Genomic DNA, 18954 nt, shown 5'->3' on the forward strand with positions numbered 1-18954 from the left:
GAAGTTAATTGATGTCCAAAACCCCCAAACACTATAGCTTTATTTACTTGGGAATATTTTTATTTGATGTAGCTGCGTTAGTATTGAAAGGAAAGACACAGGACTTGAGGCCATGTGTAGAAATAGTGGCCTTTGCTAGGGACAAGGTTTAGCTTAACATAGATCCTATCTGGATAAACAGAGCACCAAGAAAGAAAATCACTCAGTATTGGAACCCAAAGCAATCTTATCTTGATACTTGTTCTAAACAAGCCATTCCATGAATTGAAATCCAGATCTTCTGATCTTTTAAAAAATATACAAATTAGATCGTGAGTCTATATTTAATGTTATTTTCTCTTTTATTAATATTTTTGTTGCTAAAAAACTCTATACTACTCAATAGTCTGTGAAACTTTTATATAAGGATCTTAGATTTACTTATGCCTGAGATGGAGAATCAAATGTCATTAGGAAAATTTAGCTGGATTTTTTTTTTGGGGGGGTGGGCAGGTAGGTAGGGCGAGTTTTGATCCAAAATGTTTTTTAATTCTCCATTTCAATATTTTCTGAAAGTTTGATTCTTTCACACAATTAAGTAACTTTCTTTGGTCCCACTGTCTTTTTGTTTTGTTTTGCTTTTTTGTTTTTAATTACTATTCACTAACAACCTTTTGATTTTATTAAATTTTCGGTATAAATTGATATTATTTTCGGAATGTTATATTCACTGTTTTCCCTATAGGTATATATTATTATTCCTTCTTTTGGAAAGGTTTACATTAATTTTCAAAACTATTTAAAAATCATTTTCTTCTGTATTACAGTAAGTATATTATTGTTCCTATCTATTTGAGATATTAATGATCCTGATGATCCTGGACAATTTCTTTCTTTTAAGTAACCATTTGTGTTAATTTTTACATAGGTTGCATTTAGGCAATTTTTATCCAGTGGTGCATAGAGCCTTTAAGATTCTATGGAAGATAAACAGTGCTATGTATTTAGACTTGACCACCTCTATAACTTGAATTTACCCAAGAAAGACCAATTTCCTATATTGTATAGATTTGACCTAGGGTTTAAAATATCTGTTATTCTGTAAAACAGATGTTCTGTGTAGGGAAAATAAATATTTGCCCATCTAATTAAAAAATAACCTTTCTATTGTACACTAAGTATTTTAGTAATTTTATGAAATTAATTTTTTTTCTTAATTCCTAACACAGAAAACCAACATTTAATATATGAGTTAGCTTAAAAGTTGAACATCAAATACACCAGCACTTTAGCCAAGGAAATATGGAGCATGTTTTCATCCAGATCTGTGCTTGAAAAAACAGACTGACTTGGTGAATTTGTCTTTCCTGTTTGACGTCTGTGTTTCATAGTACGTTCCTTACACGATAGATGAAAGGGCTGTTTTTCACTGCTCTTTTTTTTTCTGGATGCTTTCTTGTATCGTACAGGTGTTGTATAAAGAAAACATCGGGAAAGGGATTCCAGTTCCCATCACTCCAGAGATGGAGAGAGTCAAACACAATCAAGAAAACTTTAGTTCGGTATTTAAAAAGCAAACAAACAAAAAAACCCTTTAACTAATTTTAAACCATTTTTTAAAAAGATTAATGGCTATATTTTAAAACCTAATCAACTTATCCCAGTAAAAACTTTGACACGTCTTGTGTCTTGTTTGCAACTTAATGCCGCCATTTCCCATGAATCCATTTCCCCATTTTGGTTGAACATTAACATCACTTAAAAAATGTTCAATATGATATTCCAATATGTTTAAAAACATAGCATTCCCAGTCTCTAGGCACCCACATTATCCTGCTTTGGCAACTTTCATTTGAACGTAAAGCTTACAAAAATTTATTCTGCAAATAAATGTAAACTGTTGGCTTCATTTCCTATTCTAACCTTCTTGGTCTCTACTGGTATTTGTATAGATATTTTCAGGTTATTTTTTTTTTTAGCATTTTGTCACTGTTCTCCATTTAAATATAATTAATTCTTCCCAATATGTTCACCTAAACTAAAAATTAAATACCTTGACTTCTTTTGAAAATCAACAAAAGAAGACTTGTGTGTATGCATCTTCATATATGCAGTGTTTATTAAACCTAAATATCCTTATGTGGTTTATTAATAACATTTCCAAATCAAAATAACTTCCTTGGTTCTCCTTCTGCCTCTGCCCTTTTTTTCCCCAACCTCATAACAAGCTGGGGGGCGCAGCTCATCGTTCCCTTCCATGGTGCTCTCCTTTGCTCAGTGATGCAGAGACTAGTTCAAAACAGTAAAATTCTTTCAAATTTCTTAGTTTCCCTGCTCCTTCCTGCATTCCCTTGCTTTTAAGGACGTCTTTAGGCTCCTACAGGTTGGCTCTAGAAGCTTCTGGTATTTCCCTTCCTCTAACTGGTTCTCTTCCTCCTTGTCCTACTCCCAGCTGCTCTGCAAGAAGGGGAGAGTGGCTGATTGCTCTTTTTGTTCTGGATGCTTTCCTATCACACAGGTGCTATACAAAGAAAACCTGGGCACAGGAATCCCAATCTCCATCACTCCAGAGATGCAGAGAGTCAAACTCAATCAAGAGAACCTTAGCTCGGTATTTTGGGAAAAAAGGGAAAATAGATGCCATTTAATCTCATAATTAAGTTGATTCTTAACATTTATTCTTCTTTTAAATCCACTTCCCTTCCTTTGCTTCTAACATACCTCACTTAGCAAAAGGACATACTTTCACATTTCTGTGGTACTACTATGGATTTTTTTTTCAAGTTAATTCTGATTTCTGTTATATCTGGCATTTAAAAAAATGTTTTTTGAAACCTTTTTTCTTTTAGTTTGCTTGGATAACAACACAACCAAGTTCTAACAATCTCAAATCCCCACGTGACTGTTTGGGAGGATAACTCCAGTCTTTCCCCAGCAACTAAGGGCCCTGCTACCCCAGATAGTGTCAGTTTGCTAATCTCAAAAGTGGCTATCATTAAATTTTTTTGTGGCATCTTGTTAGCACATAACTCCTGGCTCCTCGGACTACTGTGTCATTTGATAACAAGGAAGTTGAACTGACCCTTAAAATCTCACAACAAATGAAATGTTACTTATGGTTGTTTTTCTGGATGCTTTCTCATCACACAGGTGTTATACAAAGAAAACATGGGCAAGGGAACCCCTTTACCTGTCACTCCAGAGATGGAGAGAGTCAAACACAATCAAGAAAATATTAGCTCGGTACTTTGGCAAGGAAAAAAAAGAAACTACTTCTTTAATGATTTAAAATAATACATATTAATCCTACTTTTTAAAGACAACTGAAATTTTGTGAATTTCTTAATCACATTTATCCTTCTTCCCTTTAGAGCTACTCCTAGACTTAACTCCGTAATAACAAGGTTGCTTTAATCCATATTTTAAAGTTCTAATATCAGAAAGTAATAAATCATCCTTTTGCTCCTCTCTCCCTAAACTTACACTCTATCCATTACCCCTAAGGTCTCTTTGTTTTATGTACTTGTGAAATTTGGGGAGTGGCGTAGTAGGTGTGGACAGGGCTCTTTCTAGACAGTGGAGTTGTGATTTTGTTGTGTTTTTGCACCTGACTTTAGGTTCTAATTTACCCTGCCGGATTTGGACAAAGAGACCTTGGGGAAAAATAACCCCTAATCCTCTCCTTCAGGGATAACGACATAAATTTAAGATCCAGTAGTGGTTTTGGCAAATGAATGTCAATTTACTTAAAAATGAAAGTGTCACTCGAACTGTTTTTTGTTTTACCAATTTTAGTTCTCTTTGTTCTTCTGTATTTATCATGGTCTTCAGCTGCTAATTTTAGTAAATTAAGCCGTTTTCTGTAAGCCTGCGCTCTGTGATATTTTATACGTTTATAGACTGCTGGGGCATTGGGGTTTGTGTGGGGACATTAGCGTACGCAGTGAAGCGCCAGCGGCCCTCCGCATCTACACTGTCTGCAGGTTCCTCGGATACTGGAACGCAGGACTCCTGAGACTAGTGTGCATTAGAATCACCGGGAAGCCCACGGTCTCTCATTCTGTAGATCTGGCGTGGGCCAGAAAGTTTGCATTTCCAGCAGGGTCTCAGGTGATGCTGACCTTGCTATCCAGGGACTTCAGCTTTGAGAACCACTTCTTTGACAGAATTCTTCCTCTTGAATGCCATATCCCGAAACTCCTGTGACCCCAAGAATGACACTGAGGTGACAGCGAGGCTGGGAATTTATCACAATGTTTCCTATTGACTTACCATGATAGTGATCTAATTGCTGAAAACATTTTTCCTTACTACGTATGATGATGTACTGAACTAAAGCAAGAGGCAGAGCACAGATGATAGCAAGGATACATTTTCCTGATGTGTCTATGTGAGTTCAAGTGTGGCAAAAGGGTCCAGTCTCCCTATGCTATTTAGGGAGCAGCCTCCACCTTCTGTGTTATTCAAGCGCATGCCCCTAAGTCCTGTGAGATGACCTGTCAGGAGCTTGACATGCATAGATCAGTGGGAGAGTGAAGGCAGTTTCCCATCCCTGCCCCACATCCCAGAACTAGGCACAAAAACTGCAGTTCTGTCTTGCAGGCTGTAAGGATTTCAGGGCAGGGTCCTAACCTAGAAATGTGTCTTGCTGTAACTACATCAACTTGTTTTGGAAATGTATTTCTTTCCATCTAACCTTATTGCCCAAATGGTTTAGCACCCTGAGCCTCCTAACAAATGATCTGTTCTGTTTAATCTTTTGGTAACTGCAATTCTTTTTTTCTTTTTGGCTTTTTGGATCCATTGGACTCATATAGGTTTTGTACAAAGAAAATGTGGGGAAAGGCACCCCAACCCTTGTCACTCCAGAGATGCAGAGAGTCAAACGCAATCAAGAGAACATTAGCTCGGTATTGTCTTGAGAAATGAAAGTGCTTTTAATTTTGCAAAGTAACCCCTGCCGTTTGACCTGCTCCTAACTCCATCTCAGGTTAAAACAAACAAGACGCCAGCTTTTTACAATCTCCCCTAAATGATATACATTTACTGTTGCCATTAACTGTTTTTTAAGCTTTCTTCTAGAGTTGTACTAATAGAAATAGATTAAACCTGGAGTTTTCTCCCCCAAATTGCATTATATTGAATAGCCTGAATACTGCCTCCTAGTGACTTTCAGGTCCACCTTTGTATCTCACAGGTGTTATACAAAGAGAACCTGGGGAAAGCCACCCCCGCACTCTTTACTCCCGAGATGGAACGAGTCAAACGCAATCAAGAAAACTTTAGCTCGGTATTTGAGAGAGGAAAAAAGAAATGGTGACACTTTTAACAAGTCTGGCAAACATGGTTATACCACTAACTTATCTCAGTTTCCCCAAAACTTTTATCTTTTAAAATTCTTCTTTACCTACTTAAAAATGACATACCAACCCCACCGGCTCACCTGATTTACTTTTTTCGTCACTTTTTGCTTTCTACAATAACACTTTAATGGCTTTCTCTTCTTGAGGTGTTTTTATAGAGTGTGACATAACTGAGCCATAACAACAGCTCGATGATGGTTTTCAGAACTGGGTTTCTGCTCTCTGATATCTGGATGCTCTCTTGGCCCCTCTAGGTATTGTACAAAGAGAATATGAGAAAAGCAACTCCGACACCGGTCACTCCAGAGATGGAGAGAGCTAAGCGCAACCAAGAAAACATTAGCTCGGTATTTTCTAGGACTAAAGAAGGAGTAGTGCAACAACTTGGAAAATAACATTTTAACATCATAAAAAAGTGTTTTTATTCAACTGAAAATTCACACTAAAATTAACATAACTGTGCTTTTAAATTCCAAATGACTGTACTAAGACATAACAAGTTAATTGCCAGTGTTTCCTCTTCCGTTTTACTTTACTCTGAGGTAGTCTTATGTAACTAAGTGTAACAAATTGACTTCCTAACATCCTCAATCTTCAGCAATACTTATTTAAGATACCTTATGAAACAGGTAATACTCTGAAATGGAAGCCTTCTCTGACTTTGATATTTTGGGTTTTTCATTTCTGAGACTTTGATTTCTGTATTAGCATATTGGTTTATGAAATCTGGACATAATCCTTCAAAAAATGATCACTTGTCTTAAAGGATAGTTCTTTCAAACGTCAGTATCACGTTTAGCTCCAAATATCATCCAATGTGCTGGTGCTACAATTCCCAGCAAATTCAAGAGCACTTTTTCCCCTTCCTTTCAAAATTATACTTTGCCCTGTCTCCTCAAACTCAAAAGAAATCCTTTGTCTCATTCAAGCCCTGCCTGTCCACCCTCATGCTAACTGTTCCTCTGTCAGCCACGGGCTAGCTGGGGCTTTTCAGGTGACTCAAGCTTCCCTCCCCAGTTTCTTTCACCTCCATCTGTTGGAAAGGTTTTGAGGCTTCAGAATTAGGATGGTACCACAATCTGTCCTCATTCATGGTCTCTCCTCTGTCAGGTGCTTTATTCTGATAGCTTTCGGAAACAAATACAAGGCAAAGCTGCCTATGTCTTGGACACGCCAGAGATGAGACGGGTGAGGGAGACCCAACGCCACATCTCAACGGTGAGTGAGGAATTCCTCAGATTGGGTGGACGGCCTGTTGGAACATGTAAAAAAGGAAATGATCACACCATCCTATTTTCACCAAGTGAACTCGTGAAATTTCAGGTGAAATACCATGAAGACTTCGAGAAACACAAGGGTTGCTTCACACCAGTGGTGACAGACCCCATCACTGAACGAGTAAAGAAGAACACACAGGACTTCAGTGACATTAACTACCGAGGTATTCAGAGAAAAGTGGTAGAAATGGAACAAAAACGGAATGACCAGGATCAGGAAACTATTACAGGTAATTGGAGCCTGGGGAGAAAAATCAACGTTAAGTTAAGGAAGGTAGAAGAACACAAGTGACATTATCTAGAGCAAAGCAAAGGCCAGAGGACCTCAATCTGTGTTTTCATTAGATGTGAAAGAAAACCCCTATCATTTCACTGTTTGCAAAGCTGAAATCTACTTTATGCTTTGTTCCCCTCCTAGAACTAAGCTCAATGAGTGTTATTCAATCTGCCTGTGGTTGTTTAGGTTCATGCCTTGGTCTCCAAGCTATCACAAGCATCCAAGAACATCTGTGCTGATCCTGAATCTCACTTTCAGGTTTACGTGTCTGGCGTACAAATCCTGGCTCAGTTTTTGACTATGATCCAGCAGAAGACAACATTCAGTCCCGAAGCTTACACATGATTAATGGTATGTGATGCCACAAAAGGCTTACGACGTAAACATCACCATTTAGTGGGCTAGTGCCAGTGGCTTTTAGGCTCAGAAGTTCGTCTCCTCCAGGGCTTTCAATTTCCTGAGTCACCCATTCAGCATAAGAACACCTCCTTGACTAGTGGGCCAAGCTCATTTTCTAGACAAGTTCAAGTTAGGAAAGATTGTTTCACTGCCTAAGGGTAAGTCTCCTTCAGTCCCCATTATCATTTTTTTTTTCCTAAAGAAAAAAAGGTAGTACATCTTTCTGTTGGAGAAATAATGGAAAAAAAAAATACATAAGCAAAGGGAAGAGAATGGATTTGCCCTTTAACAACTTTCTGAACTCTCTTATGTCAAGGAAGATTAGCCACTCAACGAAACAGGCCACATACCTTTATGCCTTCTATTCATGTTAAAAGTAAAACAATATGTAGTGCCTATAAGTCTCAAAGGATTTATACTCTAGTCCACTGATGAAGAGAGACCAGTAAATCAGTGGTTACACCCTGACATGTACAATTTTAAAGGTCTGCACACAGATTGCGGAAACACAGAGAAAGTGTATCTAAATAAATTTGGAAGTTAGGGGGCACGTTCTGTAGAAGTTGAAAGGTGGAATTTGTGCACATTACTATCTGTTCATTTTAGTGAGCCCGGAAAATGAGCAGGATAGAGGGATGGAGTAGTAGTCAAGGACAGACTCTGGGATTGGAAGCCTGGCTGTACCACTTAACGGATAGGGGACCTTGGGTGATTAAACTGTCATCTGGAAAATGTATCATAAGAGTTTTTGAGGGTTTAATCCACAGAAATCTACTTAAAACCCTGCATGCATGACAACAAACAAAAGCCAACTGAGAGTCAATTACCGTTAGGCATTGCTGCTATAAAAAGTTTCACCTCTGCTCCCTCTCCAATGGATCTTACCTCCCCAGCACAAGCTCAGCGCCGGAGCCGGGAGCAGTCTCGATCTGCCAGCGCGCTGAGCGTCAGTGGCGGCGAGGAGAAGTCCGAGCATTCAGAAGGTGCCCACCTCTCCACCTACAGCGACGGGGGCGTCTTCTTCTCTGCAACCTCACCAGGTACACGTGGATGGCCCTGACCTTGACAGCCACGGCCAACCAGCTAGCTCCCTGGAGGTTACTGTTAAGAGATGCTTTGAGAAAAAACACAACAAAAAACATCTGGATCCTTTCTTCTAATGAGAGGACTAGAATTGTGGAGAGGTACACGCAGTTAGCTATTTCATTTTCATTCCTCCAATCTTGGAAATCATTCTTTTTAAATTAGGGGAAAAGATTAGCTCAGTTGCTAATCACAGATTAAATGAGGTCTAGTCATGTTTTCTCCTAATAAACCATTTTCTCCCTTTTCAGCTTACAAACATGCAAAAACCACAGAGCTCCCACAGCAACGATCATCTTCAGTTGCTACCCAGCAGACAACGGTATCCTCCATCCCATCTCATCCATCTACTGCTGGAGTAAGTAACAGTAACTTACTGAAGTCATTCTCACTTTTTGATATGTGCAATAATGATTATAGGTATTCTGGTCTTTTTTTTTTATTAACCGAATCTTCTATTTTACATAATGCTCTTTTACTACACATCTCATGCTAACAGTAATAAATTATCAGAAAACCTTCATTAGCAACTCACATTAATTAAAAAGCATTACTCGGTGATTGAAAACAAACACACCAAACAAACAAAAAAAGCCTAAAGCAAAGTCATCATTTTGGTCTCATTAGACCCACCCACTGTCTTAACGCAAAACATCTGTGGCTTGGAATCATTCTTCCAGAATATATTGGGCTGGCCAAAGAGCTCGTTCGGATTTTTCCCCATCATCTTACAGAAAAACCCGAACGAACTTCTTGGCCAACCCAAATATATGTGTATGCACATGTCACACATGTAATCTGGTCATATCTTAGATATCCCCTATTAATATACATTGAAGAAATAAGTCAAATCATGTTCACAATTCACCAGGACTAGTTTAAAACCCTGGATCTCATTCATAGTATTACAAAAACATAATTCTTTAGGATTGAAATGAACAATATTTGTATGTAGAAAACTATCTTTACTAAAGGACATAAGACTTAAGTAAGTATTGAGACCCATTATAGTTCAGGAAGGGAATCTTGAAGTCATTTCTCCAGAAATAAATCCATAAATTCAAGGCAATTCCAATCAAATCCTAGTAAAATTTAAAAAATTTTTATACATTAATCCTATAATTTATTTGAAAGAGTAAAGATGCAAGAATAAGCAAATTTTGAAAATGATAATAGGAAAGGACTTAACCATAAGAGCAAAATATGCTATAAATCTATTGTAATTAAATATGAATTTAGCATGAGAATAGATTTTAAAATAGATGAAGTCCAAAAATGGACCCTAAAAGAATTACAAATCAGCAGAGAAAAAAAAAAAAAGAAAACTAAAATACTACAGAAAAATAGAGACTACTTTTACAAATGGAAATGCTGAAAGCCTTCCTCAGCAGACTCCAAAATCTAGATATGTAAAGGAAAAGACTGACAGATTTGACCATAAAAGGTTAAATGCTTTTATAGCAAAAAGAAATGTCAAACTGGGAAAAAATATTATACTCAATAAAAAGATTAATATCTAAAAACGCAAAAAGTATCCAAAGTTCATTGACATATTATCCCCCTTCCCTTCAAAATAAAACCTGGAAGCATATGAATAGACAATATACAGCAAAATTTTTAAAAATGGCCAACAAAAAAAACATGTTCACCATTTGACTACTAACCAGAAATATGCAACAATAAAAGTATATTAGAACATTACAGTAGTGAACTTTCTAAAAAAACTTACTTAAAAGGCACATGCCTTTCACCAAATACTTTTACTTTTAAAAGCTTTCTTTTGAAATATCTGCCCAAAGACAAACACTATAGGGTTAGTGGATGAAAACATGGTGACAAAAACATGGTGACAATTAAATGTCCAGAAATATAGAAATGGCTAAATAATTTGCGATAGTACTAAAATATGGAATTCTCTACAGCAGTAAAAAAGAATGTGATCAATCTATATTCATATGGAAAGACTTCCAAGCTATATTAAATGGAAGGAACAAGTCAGAGTACTATTTATAGCAGTATTCCACTTATGTGGGGCAGGGGGGAACCTATCCTTGAATGTGAATATATGTTGTGTATATTTCAGAATGCTAGGAAAAAATATGTAGGTCTCATACCAAATTACTAACCAGTGACTGCTCCTATAAAGAAAATTTGGGCACTTTCAAATCAAATTTTATTTTTATCTCTAAATTGTTACAGTTTTTAAAAACCTTATTTCATTGTTGTGAGAACACGAGATCAACCTACCCTTATATTTTTAAGTGTATAATGCATTATTGTTCACTATAGATTCAAGGTTGTGTACAGATCCCTAGAGATCTCTAGAACAGATCTCTAGGGTTTATTCATCTTGCTTAACTGAAACTTTATGCCTGTTGATTAGTAATGCTCCATTTTCCTTTCCCACCATGCTACAATTCTTTAAAAAAAAACATTGTGGAGGTTAGCTTTCCAAACTTTTACTACTGGTATGCTCCCAAATTCCCAAAGAAAAACATGCAATATTGCTATGATTTTTCAAATTTTTTTCTCCAAAACACTAGATTAGTACATCCACTAATGTACTTTCTGTATATATTTGCCTATTTGGGATATATTTCATATAAATGAAATCACACAATATGTGGTCTTCTGTGACTGGCTTCTTAATGTTTTGAGGTTATCCATGTTGTATCATGTATCAGTACTTCATCCCTTTTTATTAGCAAATATTTAATTGTATGGGAATACCTTTTCTTTATTCATTCATCAGTTGATGGGCATTTGGGCTAGTTCCACTTTTTGGCTTTTACAAATAATGCCGTTATGAATACGGATGTACAAGTTACTATGTGGACTTATGTTCATTCCTCTTGTGTATATACCTAGGAGTAGTACTGCTAGGTCACATGGTAACTCTTAAAAGGGGAAGAACTTCCAAAACTGTTTTCCAAAGTGTCTGCACCATTTTCCTTTCCGACCAACGGTTTATAAAGATTCAAATTTTCCCATATCCTCCCCAACACTTGTTACTATCTTTTCAATTATCACCATTCCAGTGTGTGTGAAGGGGTATTTCATTGTAGTTTTGCATTTTCCTGATGACTGACGATGTCGAGCATCTTTTCACGGGCTTATTGGCTCTTGGTTTATCGTCTTTGGAGAATTCAGATCTTTTGCCCCTGTCCCTTTTCAGTATTGAATTATAGGAGTTTTTTTTTATATAGTCTGGATAGTGATCCCTTATTAGATATATGATTAGCAAATATTTTCTCCTAGTTTGTGAGTTGTCTTTTAGTTTTGGTGGTAGGTAGTTGCACATTCTGTTTTGTGCAAGTTAAGTTGGTGGAAACTAAAACTAGGTGTTCGGGTTAATTGCTGCAAATCTAATATATATTTCCCTTTTTTGTCTTTGCCGATAGAAAATCTTCCGTGCCATGTATGACTATATGGCTGCAGATGCAGATGAGGTGTCCTTCAAAGATGGGGATGCCATTGTAAACGTTCAAACTGTTGATGAAGGTTGGATGTATGGCACCGTGCAGAGGACTGGCAGGACGGGCATGCTCCCAGCCAACTATGTTGAAGCTATTTAGGAACTTCAAAGCACTGCATCTGTCTACAGCACCTACAGATCTTGCCATCAGCATTTGTTTAGACTCTCCACTATTCCCCGAGTTCTGAAGCTGCGTAGTGCTTTTTGTGTCAATATGATTCATGGTTGTACCATCCCTTGTTTCTATATGTACCCCAATAATTCACCAGGAAAACAAAGGTTAGTACAACTAATCTGTCCAATTATTAAACTAGACTTCTATCTTCTGGACTTGCACATAAAACCTGAGACAACATTAAACCCATAGGTCTTTTAATTGCCATTATTAAATTTTCCTTTGGGTTTTAAAATGTTTAAGTTTCTGCATTGTTGTTATATTACTGTTGCCTCAACCCAGAATCTTTCTCCATTATGAAAATGTTTTAACAGTATTTCTTTTCTAAATCAAGAGTTCTAAACATGTTAAAAACACATTTTTTTTTAATGGCAGATATTCACCTTTTCCTTGCTGACTGTAGTTCTGAAGTTATAAAGCAGCTAGTCAATATAAACTGGTGTTAAGCTAGTAACTAATAAAATCTGCAATTCTGCAACAAACACCACTGATGGAATGAGCATTATTTATTTTTAAAGATCTACAAATAAAAACTTCAACAAAAGCAAACCCCCTACACTAGACTTCACTAAAAAAATTAAACTTAAAATAAGTATTAAATGCACCAGACACAACATTGTAGATCAACTATACTTCAATTAAAAAAAAAATGCACAAGTGTAGACTTTCTCAAAACTCTATCCATACTTGTATTCAGCAAGCTTTCCTTATGGCTTGGCTTATAACGCTTTAGAAATAACTGTGGGATCCAATAGCTGTGGGATCTGTGGGATCCCAAAGGGGATCTTCCCCGTGTGTATCCAGTGGGCTGGCAGTTTGTGGCAAAGGCATGGGCAAAGGGTGGAGTGCCAACCAATAATGGCTTGTGCTTAAGTTTATACAGTATCCTTTCTAAAAAGCAAAAGATCTGTCCACAATACTTCAGAGCCATAGTAATACTGCTGTCCTAAAGCTTCTTAATGTGTGTCTGAGACTCAAGAGCAAAGAGTACATGTGAAAATGAAGGCAGAGACTGGGGTGATGCTTCTACATGCCAGGAAAGCCAAAAATTGCCAGCAAACCACAGAAGCTAGGGGAGAGGGATGGAACAGCCTTCCTCACAGCCCTTAGAAGGGACCAACACTTGCTGACAAAGTTATCTCAGACTTCTAGCCCCCAGAACCAAAACAATAAATTTCTGTTATTTAAGCCACTCAGCTTGTGGCTGTTAACAGCAGCCATAGGAAACTAATACAGTATTTTTCAACATCACTAAGTATTTTGGGTTTTTTTCCCCTTACTTTAAAAGTATGGATCTACAGTCTCCTAAGGCAAAGAAATAAAAGCAAAAATAAACAAATGGGACCTAATCAAACTTTAAGCTTTTGCACAGCAAACCATGAACAAAACGAAAAGACAACCTCGGAATGGGAGAGAATATCTGCAAATGATGCAACCAACAAGGGGTTACTTTCCAAAATATACCAACAGCTCACCCAACTCAATACCAAAAAACCAAACCACCCAATCAAACAACGGGCAGAAGATCTAAACAGAAATTTCTCCAAAGACATACAGATGGCCAACAGGCGAATGAAAAGACGCTCCAAATTGCTAATTATTAGAGAAATGCAAATCAAAACTACAATGAGGTACCACTTCACTCTGGTCAGAATGGCCATCACCTGCAAATAATGCTGGAGATGGTGTGCAGAAATGTTGGTGGGAATGTAAACTGGTGCAGCCACTATGGAGAACAGTATGGAGGTTCCAAAAAACTAAAATAGAACTACCGTATGATCCAGCAATCCCACTCCTGGGCATATATCTGGAAAAGACGAAAACTCTCATTAGAAAAGATACATGTACCCCAACATTCACAGCAGCACTATTTACAATACCCAAGACAGAAACAACCCAAATGCCCATCAACAGACAATTAGTTTAAGATGTGAGATATATATATATATATATATATATATATATATATATAAGATCTCACACACACAATGGAATATTAGCCATAAAAAAGAACGAAATATTGACCTTTGCAACAACATGGATGGACACAGAAAATATACGGAGAGAAAGACAAGTATTGTATCACATATGCACAATCTATAAAATAATACAAATGAATCTTTATACAAAGCAGAAAGAGACTCACAGGCATAGAAAACAAACTTACGGTTAACAAAGGGGACAGGGAGGGAGAAAGAGGAATAAATTAGAAGTATGGGATTAAGAGATAAACTCTACTATACATAAAATAGATATGCAACAAGGATTTACTGTGTAACACAGGGAATAATATTCAATATCTTGTAATAACCTATAATGGAAATAACCTGAAAAACATATATATAACTGAACCACTTCACTGTATACCTGAAACTAGCACAATATTGTAAATCAACTATACTTCAATTTAAAAAAAAAATGGATTTAGAAGTGTGTGGAACCCATAAGACTATGAATAAAAGAGAGATCCTCTACGGTTAAAAATAGGCCATAAAAGAGGGGAAGAATATGAATGGTTCATGTGCTCGTGGAGGAATACAATGCTCACTTTTAGGTTGGTATCTGGATTATGTTATTCTCATTCATTTCAGGAGGCCTCACTGAAACACAAAAATAAAAAAACAAAAACCAAAGAACAGCAAGTACCATAATTTTTTTTGTTTGTTTTATTTAAGATTAAAGTGCATTTCTTTAAAAATGTTTCTATGTCCAGTTTCAATTGGCAAGTGGTAACAGTCAACTCTCAACAGATTATGAAAGTTTTACTGTGGATCAGACACAGATTCTCCCTCCCTCCACTCAGTCATAATGAACCTGAAAATACAATTTTAGTACAGGTCTACCTGCTTCAAACGTTGTATAAAGCATTACACAAACAAAACTGACTGCACCCTTATTTTCCCATCTACTAGTACAGTCAATTGAGGAATGAACAGGTACTTCTGTGAAGTTTCAACTTACATCATTTGACTTATCAAATATAAATACTTTCTGAATGTAAAACTAAGCTCTCTTAGAGTTTATCAAGTGATGAAAACAAAAATATTACAGGGCTAATAAATGACTGATTTGGCTTCTCTCAGTCCTTTTCTAAGTGCACATTAGTCAAGTCTATCCACAGGAGGTAGTGTTTATATTGAAAGCGATCCATTACTCAACAACACAGAAAGCAAACTCCCCAAAGCCCCAATTGTTTTACAGGTGTGATTTAACCAATTAGTGCCAGATGCCTTTCCTTCACACATCAGGTCCCTTAATATCCATGGCAAACACAGAACAATGCTTTAAGGGTTTGGGAGAAAAAGGCGTACGTAAAAAATACTAGCATCTCCTAGTATATGTGTATTTGAGCGATGGTAAGATATAAATGGAATCAGGGGAACCCATTTTATAAAATAAAATCTAAATAATGGCAATAGAAATTAAATTAATATTCCTATCCTGCCAGCCAGAAGTAGCCAAACTGCCATGTATGCACAAATCTCTCCCTTATGTCAAGGACTGGCACACTTTATGTAAAGTGTCAGATAGTAGTATGTTTGAAGTGTCAGACAGTATGTTTGATATTACAAGCCACCACAGTCCTTCAGACTACTCAATTCTACCACTGTAGCTGGAAAGCAGCCAAATATGTAGATAAGCATGACCGTGTCCCAGTAAAACCTTATTTACAAACAATACAATTTTAATTTTATATATTTTCATGTGCCACAAAATACTATTATTTTGATTTTTTCAACCATTTAGAAAACGTAAAAACCACTCTTAGCTCATCAGATGTAAAAAAGAGGCGGCAGGTTGTAGTTTGTCAACCTCTACTCTTTAAACTTACTAGGCAAAACTGCCGTCTTTCGTTTCCTATACTCAAAATCGATTCTTAATTCCATTCTTCTATTAGAAAATTTCCATTCCATAAAAATTAAAAATTCCTCAGACCCCTGTTAACTATTAGTTAAGTATCAAAATAGCTGTTATACATTCCATTTTCGGTTCCATGACATTTTATTTTGAAAGTGAACCTTCTAGTTATATGCAGCTTTTCCATCTAAGGAGTAACACTGTCTTTTGTTGGAAATTATTTACTGATGGGGGGGTCAGAGTATTAAATAATAATGTATTTCTAAATAATTATTCAAGGGCTTTATGAACATTAATTATGGTACTGTATTATGTATAGGATAACTCAGGGACCACTGGCTGCCAGTTATTTTCAAAATACACAGAACTGTTTGTCTCTATACTTAATGCCCTAATTGCTTTATTACTATTTCAGCTCAATTTTTCTTTCCCTTTCTCTTCATTTTATCATTTATCAGTGCATCAATTTCTATCAGCATATAAGTCTGCCATCTGATAAGCTTAGTTTCATCCAGCTATAAAATGGTTCACTGTAGTGTAAAGATATTGTTCCCTCTACTACAAGTAGAAGACCAAAAGCTATGTAGGTTTTCTTCTTCCATGTGACATCAATTTAAAATACTGTCTTTAATTTTATACTCACATGTAAAGAGAGAGGTTATCTTTTGTTCTAATGGTATATTTCAGGGGAGTAAGCATTTACAGTTCGGCACTTGGTTTTAACTGTTCTTTGGTGAAAGGATTGGCATATGAAGAAAAAAACGGTAAAGACCACATTGTAAAATTTAATATTCTACTCTAAGAACTAAGTAGACACTCATAATTATATCAGACTACTACTCTATTATCTATAGATCTTCAAATCCAAATGACTCAGATTTTAATGGATACTTTCAAGAAGCAATATACAAAACCTGGCATATAATAGACATATCATTAATTGGGCCATGAGAAACCACAAAGACCAGATTTGTTTCACAGATTGAGTTATCTATCACAGATTGATAATCTATTTTTAAAACCCATTACTTAACTTCTGGCGACATTTCCTTAAGTGCTTTGGATGAGGGCAGCTCTTACAATAAAAGTATTTAAATATGAAGGAAATATAACATCTTAACAGAATGCCAAGAAAAACTCATTTTGGAAAATCAGATTATTCAACTCTTTCAACTCCATTTTACAACAAAACAGCAAGTTTTAACCATGTAATGTCGCAGCAGTCACCAGAGGTCTTCAGTAAAATGATTATAAGGCACATTTGTCAGAATTGACTTACTACAGCACTGCTAACTTTACTGCCAAATTAAACTTAGTTAGGGGTAGTCTGTTTTCAAGGTTTATTAATGAAATAATGAAGTCCCATAACTTAGTCTCTAAATGAAATCTTGCCTTCTAAATGCACCTCTAATATTGTGAAAATTTACCTTTATATTAACAAAAAAATCAGAACATAATTCACATATACTCGTAAGACTCCACATTGTCCAAACTACTTAATAAGGTTCTTTATAACATATTTATCTTCCATATTTAAAAGGCTCCAAATGAGGCAAAATTCTACCTTTTACAATTTTATTTAAATTTTTGTACTGTAATTTGAAGCCTTCAAGACCAATCTGAATCCTCAATTCAGACATTTGAAAAAGTTTCTTTAAAAAAGACTAGCTTTTATCTTCTGTGGCAATAATTCTAAGGACTTAAATCTGCTTGGGATACCAAAACCTAATTTAGATCTTGAAGCCTCTTATGCCTACGACCACAAATGCAGTCCACATCAGCATTTGTATGGATCACATGGGAATTGTTAGAAATGAACTATTAGGCCCCCATCACAGACCTACTGAATCAGAATTTGCATTTTTACAAATACATGCAAGTTTGAGAAGTACTATGTTAAGAGTCAGAACTTCACTCTAATGTTTGTATACAACGTACAAGACCTTTCCAATGGCTTAGGGATAAAATGGTCTTGTGCTGAACTAATGAGCAAGCAGCTAACTCCCCTGACTCAAGTATTAGCCTAATAATTATTAACAACTGCTATTTTATGGCCTCCAAGCCTAGCTCACAAATTATCTCCCTGCAAATCAATTATGAAGAATATGAGATGGAATCTAGGCTTTTCTTAGTGGATTATAAAGTCAAAGTTGGAAGGAATGGCATTAAGAGAAAAATGTGACACTGTAACTCGTATTTTTGGTAAATTTCAACTAAGCCTGCCTTTGAAACAGCACTTATTTTTACTCATTCCTTTAAAAACAAAACTCTACTTGTATGTTTTCCACATACTCCTCCCATTTTTCCAAACTTTTGTTTCCTGTCCTGCCACCTTTATTTAAGGCAAGATATAACCCAACTTTCTTGACATTTTTATGATTCTTAAATATGTAACAGAATCCCTGACTACTACACCAAGCTGCACAGAAAGAAAGAATCATGGGCAATGTCAGGGTTACCATACTTATAAAGTTCACATTTCAATCTTATTTTTGACTGTATTATCCTACTGCATAATTACTTGAGCAAAAGCTCTCCACTATTCAACAATGGCTTTCGAACTTGTTCAAACAGCAGAGCATCTTTAATAATGGGCTCACTGAAATAATGGAAATTTAAATCCACTATGAAATACATTTTGGAACATGGAAAATTATACTATGGCTCTGCATTCAACTAGATTCTTTATAAATACATAAAATAAGAAATCACATTTGAGTGTTCTCAGTAACGTTTGCCATGTTTTATTAACCATTAGGAATTATCTGAAAAAACTGATTTCACTTTAATAGTGAAACAACACACACTGGAGCTGATCAAGGAATATTAATGCTTTCAGCTCTTCCGGAATCACTCAGGAAAAAATTTGCAGAAAATTTTAAGGCAAGAAAATTGAAAATAAGGTGCCTCACATACACACTTATAACTATATCAACAACGAACACTTAGCAAACTGGTTTTTGCCCTCAAATATTTAAAAATATATCCTTATTAAACCACAATGTTTTAAAATTAAAATCTGTGCTTGCATCAAACTCAGTGATTTAAGTAAACGGTAATCATTTTGG

The 18954-nt window shown here is 36.1% G+C and overlaps 1 protein-coding gene across 1 annotated transcript in view; it reads left to right on the forward strand.

Moving 5' to 3' along the window:
- Positions 1 to 12509, forward strand: part of NEB (nebulin) — a 253510-nt gene extending 241001 nt beyond the window's left edge. The window contains exons 145-157 of the mRNA XM_029224606.1: positions 1449 to 1541; positions 2498 to 2590; positions 3130 to 3230; positions 3963 to 4089; positions 4797 to 4889; positions 5177 to 5269; positions 5597 to 5689; positions 6453 to 6560; positions 6666 to 6849; positions 7155 to 7247; positions 8189 to 8335; positions 8630 to 8736; positions 11780 to 12509. Of these exons, the coding sequence (XP_029080439.1) occupies positions 1449 to 1541; positions 2498 to 2590; positions 3130 to 3230; positions 3963 to 4089; positions 4797 to 4889; positions 5177 to 5269; positions 5597 to 5689; positions 6453 to 6560; positions 6666 to 6849; positions 7155 to 7247; positions 8189 to 8335; positions 8630 to 8736; positions 11780 to 11953 (1506 nt within the window). The 3' untranslated portion in view covers positions 11954 to 12509. The remainder of the gene's footprint in view (positions 1 to 1448; positions 1542 to 2497; positions 2591 to 3129; positions 3231 to 3962; positions 4090 to 4796; positions 4890 to 5176; positions 5270 to 5596; positions 5690 to 6452; positions 6561 to 6665; positions 6850 to 7154; positions 7248 to 8188; positions 8336 to 8629; positions 8737 to 11779) is intronic.
- The last annotated feature ends 6445 nt before the right edge of the window (positions 12510 to 18954 follow it).

This window comes from Monodon monoceros, unplaced genomic scaffold, assembly GCF_005190385.1.
Source record: "Monodon monoceros isolate NGI ecotype Baffin Bay Population unplaced genomic scaffold, NGI_Narwhal_1 Super_Scaffold_16, whole genome shotgun sequence".
Taxonomy (NCBI): Eukaryota; Metazoa; Chordata; class Mammalia; order Artiodactyla; family Monodontidae; genus Monodon; species Monodon monoceros.